The 10,853-nt window shown below is 43.1% G+C and overlaps 1 protein-coding gene across 1 annotated transcript; it reads left to right on the forward strand.

Annotated features, from left to right (window-relative positions):
* Positions 1 to 707: 707 nt before the first annotated feature.
* Positions 708 to 10,323, forward strand: LOC118793936 (2',3'-cyclic-nucleotide 3'-phosphodiesterase-like). The gene is made up of 4 exons (XM_036552028.1): positions 708 to 834; positions 4,913 to 6,370; positions 6,800 to 6,927; positions 8,709 to 10,323. The coding sequence occupies exons 2-4, from the start codon at positions 4,969 to 4,971 to the stop codon at positions 9,138 to 9,140; spliced, it is 1,962 nt and encodes a 653-aa protein (XP_036407921.1). The 5' UTR covers positions 708 to 834; positions 4,913 to 4,968; the 3' UTR covers positions 9,141 to 10,323.
* The last annotated feature ends 530 nt before the right edge of the window (positions 10,324 to 10,853 follow it).

Here is a 10,853-nt window from a genome sequence, read left to right on the forward strand (position 1 = left end):
TTTACCTGCCAAACCTGTTAACCAGTGTTGGGGTGATTATTTATGACTGTAAGCAGATGAGCAAGGTGATATTCCACACAAGTACAGACTAGCACTGTGCACAGTGTCAAACTTGTGCAGTGTTCTCTCTGCACAAGTTTGCCACTCCTGCACAGTGGCAAACAGAGAAAATCCTATGCTCTCTTAATGTTTGTTTCAGCTTCTATGTCCTGTTTTTCCTACTTCCTTATGCTGTACAGAACAAACAATGAAGCCAACCATGCCATGACATAACCCAGAGTGATTGGCACTGATTCATAGAGGCGGCTGTTTTTGTAAGATTTGCATTTTTTAAGACTAAGTCCTGACAACTTAGTCATGGAGTTGATGTGGATTTCAAGTAATTGTCGTCATTATTGCTAATAAGTACTAAATATTTCACGAAAAAAAAAAAAAATCCGACGCAGCCGTCTATAGATTATTATTATTTATCAATTCATTAGCATCCTATTGTATTGTTTAATGAACCTGTAGTTACTGACTCAAAAATGAATCGACATTTTAACAAACACTGCGATGGGCAAATGAATTATTTGCATAACTGAAATCTTGCGTATCATTTCATAAAAGATTTTTGGGGAAGGCGCGGGAGCGCGCCAAGACGCGCCCCTTCCTTTTTATAATTGGCAGGCCTGAGTGTGCTCGCGCTTTCCGTTTTGTTTCCTGAGTGGACGGAAGGGGGAGATTTATGCGGAAAGCACTTTAACAGAGCACAGCTTGCTCCGCACAACGCGAAGCTACAGCTTGGCGACGCACAGGCTCTAGACACGTCTTGCAACTGCAGCTGCAACATCGGTACGTATACTCTCATTTTAGCTTTAGTCTACTTTAGTTTCCGTATTTTTTTTCCCTTGCTATAACGGATGACTTGGTTTACAAAGATTTTCTTTCTCTGCACATCTGATAAGAACTTTCACAACGCTTACAACTGTGGGTTGGCCACAATTAACTTATGTTATTTACTGAGAAATAATTCGCGTCTTTGGATATGGTCCTTGTTTGGATGTAATATTCACCATCTGTGCATGGCATTATTGTGCCACGCTGTTCTGTTGGCAGTGTGATGGCTGCCACTCCCCGTTTTCATAGCTGTATTGTTCACAGCTGTCTTTAAAATTAATTCAGCGTTATACTATAAAGCATTAAAGCGTTATACTTCTGTGCTCTTTGCTTTGCGACCAGTTAATTTGTCGAGTTTTTGTGTATTTTTTTTCTTGAAAAACGATTCAATTTAACACCCAGCAAACATCTTTTTCTTTTAAATTAGTTACCTTGTTACAAATCGCAGATTGACTCGCAGGCAGCTTCTAAAGTTGCTGTCCTTATACCTTCCAAGTTCATCCTTCGTGTTTGTTAATTTTGTTGATTGCCGTTGTTTAGGACTCAATTTGTCGAGACAAAGCGCTGCCTTTATCAGTTGCACGTCTTGCTCGGTGTGGCCTAGTCGTCAGCGTTTGTTTCTGCTTTCTGCGTTACTTACGCAGCTTTTGGAAGATACTCAGACTAAACAAAACATTGACCCGTTTCATGTCAGCGGGTTAGTTTTTCGCGAGTCTGCTAAATGGGTTACAATTGCCCCAGCTAGTCAAGTGTGATACGAGTGTTTGCATGACAAGCCTAAGGTGCTAAGACTGATCTTCTGTTCCTCGGAGTTGCATCAAGTGCATTGTAAGCGCTGCACTCCTCAAAGTTAAAAATTACAGGCCAATGAGTATCTGGGGGCGACGCTAGATGCAATACCTGAGCCAGAAGTCAACATTACAGTTTATATGAAGAAAACATCGTTTCGTACTTCAGAAGCTCGATTTCTGTTAACACATGCGTTTCGCTCAGTGATTCTGCCATCTTAATGCTTCTCTCAGCCAGCTTTGTTCTAATTAGTTTGTACTCTTCTTTATGTAGTGAAACAAGTTGTGATTGTGCCATATTGCTTAACTCTAAATTATCTGAAAGACGTCCTTTTTAGTGAGGCTAACTCGACTACATTTTAAGGACATTGAAAAATGGCAGGAAACAAAAGATCCTTCCATTTTAAATATATTTGGTGGGGATAAAACTCAGCTCAAAGTGAAATTCACAGTGAATTCATCAGACTATTTGTGTCTGCTTGAATAAAGCATGCACTGTACATGTTCTCAGACTGATAGCTGTGGGTCCCTGGCCACACCCATTATCCTTGCAAAACAGTCTTGGCTTGCCTTTTCACACCTGTGCATGCTGCCTGATTAGGCTCAATTGTTGTTCATTGTTTTCAAGTGTGTGAGAAATGTATTTTGGTGCCCTAATGCCCTAAAAGCCACCCAAACATATTATTCCATACATAATTTACCATTTCTTACCCTTTCTCTCTTAACAGAAATGAAAATGATGTAACTTGCTACCTAATGTCTGTCATGTTTGTTTGTAAATTGCTATAAGCAATTATATCCTATAAGCATTTTAAACATTCACTGATTTTCTGTTTACTGAATGGTATGTATAGTTATGACATGATAATCCATCAATCAGAGAGGCTACTGGGTAAGTAGTTAGTATTGTTTACTTTATCACACATGCTTCCCCGGAAGCTAATCTTTATTTTAGCTAGCTAACTGATTTTGAAGCCAACATTGCTCCCAAGGAGATTGAAGATTGTAAACAGATTGGTGTGATTAAGGTCATTGACAAGTAAGTTTTTCCCCAAGCTGTCATGTTTGGAATTGTGATAATTTTTTTCAACCAACTGTTCCCCTTAGTTACAATAAACAGGAATGAATACAGGGCCACTCTGTGTTGCCAGTGAACTTGCCCTGGCTATGCCAAGAGTGGCAGTTGTGGCACAGAAACAAGTCTGTCACACACAGACCTGGTGGGTTTGCGAGAATGCACAGACCAGTTATTGGCAAGTACCTAAAAAGCTGAAATGTTGCCAGCCTGAGTACATGCACTGTCCAGCAGTGAGTCATGGCCTGGGGGGGGTGCAGAATGTGTTGGCAGAGAAGGACAGAGAGAGTCAACAGTTTCTGAGCAGTGAACAGAAAGGTCTGGAGTCCACTGAGGGGAGGGCAGACATTCCAGGGAGAGAACGACGACAGTGTGTGCGAGTTCAGAGGTTACAATGGAAGCAATGGTGGAAGTAGAGGTATTGGACTCTTACCAAAATGGGAGGGAGGAGATAATGGAGGAAATGGATGAGAGAAGTGAGAAACTAATGGGGTGCAATCTAGTGCAAACACACAGACCAGTAGTCTGCCTGCTTTGTCAGCAGAGAGGATGCAAGAGAGAGTGAGAAATTAAATGTGCAAATTGAACAGAGATGAGCATTTCCATAAACACTGGGTCAAATGCCACCACAGCAACTAAATGTCAGGGGTGGAAATAAGAGATTTCTATTAGCCTGTGTAAGATTATAGTGCTTCTAACTTCTGACCAGACGTGGTTCAGAATCAGAGAACTGTTAACCTGATGGCCTTATTATCATAGTTACAAAGGAAGCTCCACACCTTGGTGCCACGCTACAGTTGGAGCCAAGAGCAATTGATTAAGGCAGGCAGCAGCCATCAAGTCTAGCATACAACCGGGAGTGGGCAATTGGCAACCATCACCACACAAAGAGGCGGTCAGCATCAAAGGATCCCGCTTTGCATTGGGAACATAGGTTTTACACTGTTGCAGCATCAACCTATTGTTTGTTGCCATTTGTTTCATGGTATAAAATGCCGATCACGGTAACAGTTCTCTGAGTTAAAGCTTCGCAGGCAGAGATGCTGCCGGATTCCATCGGCGAATAAAGCTTTTTCTCCAAGCGCGCTTTTGGTCCGGTTCGTTTACTTTTAAAATCAGAACAAAATCCAACACCTGTCTAAAGTATGACTAGCCTAGAGTCTGTCTCAATTAAATGAGGAAGTAAGTGCTTTGTCAAATATTTGTATTTCTTTTTGTTATACATCCCCAATTGAGCACAGCATCAGTAAGAACAATCTCTAAATAAGGTGAAGTAATCAGTTTCTAATGGCGATTGCATTTTATGTGCAAACAAGTGCAATTATCACGAGTGCGCACACAACTTGGCTGTCCGTCTGCTGCGCCACACTCTCCTGTGGATGAGCACATGATCTAATGGCAGATGGACCAGAAAACCCCAGAAGTGTTGAATGTGTGTGACATTGGCAGCATTGGGGGGGGAAAACCCTGCACGCTCCAGTGGGTGCATGGCCGCTGTTCCCCCCAAACGCTGCTGGCACCTCCGTCTTCAACTGGAAATGATCGCAGTGGCTGCAGAGCCACTCTCTGTGTGCCAAGCCGTACCACAGAGAAACATTTCCTACCAGGTTAAATTATGTTTTTTGGCATGTATTCGACATGAACCACTTGGTGAAGAGTAACCTAATAAATTTAAGCTTTGAGTAGGAAGGGGAAGAGTTTTGTCATTTAGTTACTCTTATTTCCTGTGGTGTTACTTGGACTCTTTGTTTTCATTAATGTGGATATAGGAAACCGTGGTGTTATTTCATAAACACATTGTATATTTATGTTTGGCACAAGACAAGATCGCAAGATCGTCTTTGTATCGATGTCACATCAAGGAAACTACACTTTTTTTATATCAGCTAATTGACTTTCACAAGGATCTTTTTTTGCCTGACAAGCTAGTCACCTAAAGTTGCACATGCCAAAAAATACTTGAACACCTTGAACAAATTGAATACCTTGAACAAATGTCATTTCCATTCCAGCATCAAGGCATTATAAGCTATATATGCCTTGTAGGGTTAAAGGTGATTAGAAAAGTTTTCTCTTGCGTCATGTTTTAAATATGAAATTCTGGTATTGAGAAATAATTATGTATTGCATAGGCAGGGTACTAATTTCTGTATTTTTATCCTCTTAACAGCTTATCCAGTTTCTTCAGGAAGCGTTCACTGTATCCTGCAGCTGTAGAACACAGGAATGGAGGAGCAAGAGGTGGAGCAGATTTGCAAGCAACCTGAACCAGCACCAGACACCCAGGAGCTGCAGCAACAGAAGCCTGAAGGAGAGAAACAGGAGGTCATGGAACCACAGGTGCAGGTAGTCTCTGAGAAAGTGGTACAGCCAGAGTCAGAGAGACCGGAACAAGCCAAAGCGGAAGTTCAGGAACAAGCAGAACCAGAGGCAGAGAAGGAGGTACAGGTGCAGGCTGAGGAGCCATCTGTGAAGGCCGAGGCAGTGCCAGTGCAGGCCGAGGAGCCGTCTGTGAAGGTGGAGGCGGTACCGGTACAGCCTGAGGAGCCGTCTGTGAAGGTGGAGGTGGCACCAGTACAGGCCGAGGAGCCATCTGTGAAGGTGGAGGCGGGACCGGTAGAGCCTGAGGAGCCGTCTGTGAAGGTGGAGGCGGTACCGGTACAGGCCGAGGAGCCGTCTGTGAAGGTGGAGGCGGTACCGGTACAGGCCGAGGAGCCTTCTGTGCAGACCAAGGAGCCAGAAAAAGTTGCAGAGCCAGAACCAGAGAAACCACAGCAACAGCAGGAACCAGAGCCCAAAAAACCGGTGCAGTCAGAACAATTACTGGAGCAAAAGGCAGAACCGTTAGAGCAGGCAGCATCAGGGGAAAAGCCTGAACAGCAGCCTGAGTCAGAAAAGGCATCAGAGCCAGAGAAAAGCTCAGAAGCGGTGGCAGAGCAGCAGCCTGAAGGTGAGGTGAAGAAGGCAGAGCCAGAGGCTGTAAAAGAGGAGGAGCAGAAAGACCAGGCCCCTGAAGCCACACCAGCTCCTTCAATTGCCCCAGGCTCTCTCTCCTTTGCCTTTCTGGAAGAGGAGCATACTAAGATGGCCTTGCTCACGTCCCATACCCTTTTCATTCTGAGAGGTCTGCCTGGCAGTGGCAAAAGCCGGCTTGCCGCTGCCATCAGCGACTTCTACAAGGACGTCTGCACCGTCATCTCTGCCGATGACCACAATGTGAAACCTGAGAAGTTGAGCGCATCTGCGGATGGGCTCAAGGCATTGGACAAGGCGGTGGTAGAGTGCTGCAGTCCTGGTAAGGCGGTGATAGTGATTGATGACACCAACCACACTCACAGTCGACTGGCTCGCCTCGAAGAGCTGGCAGAGGAGCATCAATACCTTGTCCTCATTCTGGAGCCCCGCACTGAGTGGTGCAGAGATGTGGAGCAGCTGGCTAAGAAGACCAAAAGGGGACTGGACAAGAGCCAGATCCAGGCCCTGAAGGGCCCTCTGGAGGAGACCTCCTTGCCCTTCTATTTTGGATGGTTCCTGTCCCCTACATTCAAGGACAAGCTGAAAGGCATGGCTGAGGACCTCTTGAAGACATTGGGGACCTTGGATGCCTTCAAGAAGCACCTCGCTGACTGTAAGTAAACCTGAACAAAAAGCCTAAAGCAAAAGGTGGGATCGCGGGTAATTCTGGATCAGGTAACCAGAAATAAATGATGAATGAGGGCTGAGGGGCTTGCAGTGCTGGTCACTGAACAAACAAGTTTGGCATACTGTTATTAAACATCTCTAATTGAAATTTAAAGTTTTCCAGAAAAGTCAATAGTTTGGTTTGATCCTCAAGTAGAGTGTGCTTTTGAACATACCAAGTACACTTCAGTGTTTATAAATGCTTCCTGTGTCCAACCAAGTACATTCCTTGGGCTTTATTTTCTCATGGACCCAGCACAGGTACTTTTAAAGCATGAGGCCGTCAATTGTCAAATCAAGCTGCGCAGAGTTGTCAGATTTTAGTCTGACACCTCTGATCTATTTGTTGAGACGCCGGTTTTGATTTTCATTGCAGTTACTGGAGAGGCTGAGAAGGAGGTGAACCTGGAGCAGTACTTCCAACAAACGGGTCCACTGCACTGCACGACTAAGTTCTGTGACTTTGGGAAGGCAGAGGGCGCCAAAGAGTATGCAGAGAAACCGGTCAGTACATATTTCATTATTGGAAACCAGACAGTTATGATTAACAGAATGGTTTAGTGGCTTGTTATGGCTCCACAGATGCAGTGATCAATTAAATCCATCCAATCCCTTGTCTGAAGGTGCAGAGTGAAATGTAGTCTGTGAAATGGCAGCAGCTGGTTGTGGGTTTATATTACATTACATTAATCATCTCACCAATCACCCTTATCCAAGGAAACTCATTCCTACAGCTTGGATTTTACTGCAATAATGGACATAAAGCTCCTAGTTTCAGGATATAACGTCTGTTCCCACAGCTGTGCAAGGTCCAGGATAAGGTTGCAACAGCTGTGTGCAAGTTTGTTCTTGCCCTAGTCAGATTGCAAGTTGTTTCTAAATTTGGATTTGCACAATCCTATATTTTAAGTGTGGTGCAACAAGACAGTTTGGTTGTGATAGAGGGTTTAGTAATGACAAAATATCAATACTTACCTTTGGCTAGGTGTGAGGCCATCCCAGGAAGATGGCTATTCTGGTGTAACCATTTTCTATTTCAGAATGTGTTCTCTCTGTAGGGAGTATGGTTTTATCCACATTGGTTTGATCAGTTACATTAGCATTTGCTGTAAATTTGTGTTTGCAGCATGGTTGTATTGTGTGATTTAATAGTTTTGATGTATAAATGTCAGTTTTTCATGTTGCTTTTGGAAAGTAAATCAGTATAATTGTCGTCTTAATCTCTTCATTAAAAGGTGCATGGTAGGAAAGTGTTTTTAGCCCAGATAACATCATAGAAATTTAAAATTCTTGGTATATTGCTTCTTAAATTAGTCAATTTTCTCAATAGACACCTCTTTATAGAAAGAGTGGGCACATGGCATAGCTGGCAGTTGTGGTCTGCATGCTTGTTGGAAAGATTGAAATATATAAACAACTAAGATGGTGGTATTGAATAAGGGCCCACTGCAAATTTTCCATTCAGGAAAAAAATGATAGGTGATCATTTTAAGGCAAAAATCACTTCAACAGCTTAAAGTTAACTTAAAAATTAGAAGTGCATCTCATAGTGATGAAGTCATGCTATGTAGATTGGAATTCAGAAATAAAATTGCTTTTTCCCAGGAGTAGCAATGTCAGTTCCTGGCTAACTTGACTCTTTAAGAAAACAGTATATTTTCTTTATTTTTTCTTTATTTGTAATGCCATGCTTGGCACACTTCTCATGTGAGTGTTTTGTAATCAAAGTTTAGGCAAATATGGTTAGAGTAACAAACTATTAACCAGTGCAACACCTCCAGACCAGAAAAATACCCTGTGGTTCACACATCCCATGGTATGAAAATGGATAATTTCCTAAGAGAAACTGTCAGACTATTGGCACTGTTAGAATTCTTTGAAGAAGTACAAATTTCTAGTACAGAGATCTCTTGTGGATTATTATGCTCTTTAAAACGTGGTTAGGGGAACCACAACTGCATCATTAAAGCCTAATTGTGTTGCCTGGTTATTCAGCGAATACCCAAAGTAATTAAAAGCTGAAGTAATTAAAATGAATTTTTAACTAACTGCATTTATATGTTGCAGGTGTGCCAAGCCAGATATATAAACTATAACCATAATTAGTTCTACATTTTACTCTGTATTTCATTGGCGTGAGAGTAGGCCCGGTGGCCAGTTTGATGGTTAGGCGGCAACGCTCTTCCGGAAGCACGTTTTCTAGTCATGCGTTAGCCCACCACTTCTCATTTTTTGTCTTGTATAAAACCACGTCTGCACTTCTCCATCTTGCTTTCTAACTGCAGTCTGTGAAGGAGTGGTATGGGCGCATGACGGAGCTGACGCTGAGTGCCCTGTTCATCACACCCCGCACGCTGGGCGCCCGGGTCGCGCTCACCCAGGAGCAGCTGGAGCTCTGGCCCGCCGACGCCAAGGCCGAGTCCGAACCCGACCTGCCCGCAGGCAGCCGCGCCCACGTCACCTTGGGCTGCGCCGAGGGCGTGGAGCCGGTGCAGACGGGCCTGGACCTGCTGGAGATCATCCAGCTGCAGCAGCAGGGCCAGGAGGGTGAGAAGGTGCAGGACCTGGAGCTGGGGCCACTCGCTTATTATGGTAAGGGCATTTGGGTGCTGAGCCTGAGCGAGCCCAGCCTGGTTCCAGCCCTTTTCTCCAGCTACTATGGCCCGAAGAAAGGGGAGGAACTCAAGAAGAAGAAGCCTAAGTGTACCATCCTGTGAAGCAGGCAGCACTTACGATTGGGTAGAAGGAGGCTTTCCCTTTTTTGTTGGTGTGGGTGGGGCATGTTTCAGGTGTTTACTTTGTTTGGAGCCTGGTGGAGTGAATTGAACATTCCCGGCATTGTATTTGCTCCCTCTGCTTAGCAGAACAACCAAAGAGGCCTTCAAACTGCTGTATTTAGATGTACTCTCTCTCCACCTATGGTCTTGCATTTTTTTTGTGTGTACAATTGCAAAAACCAGTCTGAAGTGGGAGTTTGACACATTCATATAAGTGCTGATACAACCACTGACCATATTCAGGGGTTGTTGCATCAGAGCATATACACGTTATGCTCAGAAACGCATGGTTAAACCAAAATTGTACAAGGGAATTGTGGGAGAGACCTGGATAAATCAAAAATCCATCAATCACATTTGTACTACTCTATCAGACACAATTTGATGTAGTGTTAGAGTGGCCTCTACTGCAACAGCTACTGGATTGTGGTCATAGCCCTAAAATACCCCTGAGCATGATGACCAACTCCAACTACACCCCCCACCATTGTCCTTTAAAGTGCTTAGTTCCACAATTAATGTATTTAGTGGGCTATATTAAAAGATGTTTGATTAAATTTGCACTAAAAGGTGTCCCACTCAGATATTTGAATACAGGCAAACTGTGGCGCTGCCTTATCAATAAGCACTTACGTGCCTCCATCTTCCATGATACCATGTTACCCTGTTCATCACTCCTGTGGAAAACCTGTGTGAATTTAACAGCTTTTTTGCCATGGTCCGAATGTGCACATTTCTGCTGGCAAAGTGGAAAGTGGTACGATTTATATGCCAGAAACCAAAGGCTTGTGCATGATTTGTGAGATCTTAGACTGTGAAACATATACATAGAGGTCCTTCCTGCAAAATGCTCTGTACAGTGCTGCAATGCAAAAAGGGAGAATACAGATGATTGTGCAGCCTGTAAATCAAGGGTTTGAGAATCATTGCTGTGAAATCTTTTTTTCAACAATTGCATTTACACTGGTCATGAAAGTGTTTTTTTGCATTGAATTCTTCCCCATTTCCTTTGTGGCACATTTATTGGTGCAGGTAAACCATTTCAATTATCCAGTGTTTAATTACTATCCAATGTAGTTTTATTAGACAGTCATGTCTGTGTCGCTCTTACAGTGAGGTACCACATTTTGCACTTATGTGATTTTGTACACTTAATAAAGAATGTGCTTTGCTCTAATGAAGAGGTTACTGTGTTGTCTCATTGTAGCAGTAAATTCTGTTTGCCAGGTGTTTTTTAATAGGCTATACTCATATCAACAGAAACAATAACTCCATTCTGTATACAATAATATCCATTCTGTCTTTGGATAGGGCAGCAAAATTTGACAGGCACTGCAGTTTTATAAGTAGCTTATGAGGTAGGTCTAGTATGAAGTGTATCAGGGCCATTTGTCCTTTTTTTTTTTTTTTTTTTTATTTTCAGAGAATACAACATGATGGCGGTAGAGAACTTGCAGTCTTTTTCACCAGAAGGTGGCTCTGCTTGGTCAGAGTTGGAAGGATTGATGCAGTTTCTTGAGTTTATTTTAGTAATCCTATAATTTACATAATTAAAGTAGTAAACCCAAATATGATGAAAAACTTGCCCATGAATCAAATATTTGGGATGTCAGATTCCTATCACTGTTTCACTTTTGCTTCCTGTGTTGAGAC

This window comes from Megalops cyprinoides, chromosome 19 (genome assembly GCF_013368585.1).
Source record: "Megalops cyprinoides isolate fMegCyp1 chromosome 19, fMegCyp1.pri, whole genome shotgun sequence".
Classification (NCBI taxonomy): Eukaryota; Metazoa; Chordata; class Actinopteri; order Elopiformes; family Megalopidae; genus Megalops; species Megalops cyprinoides.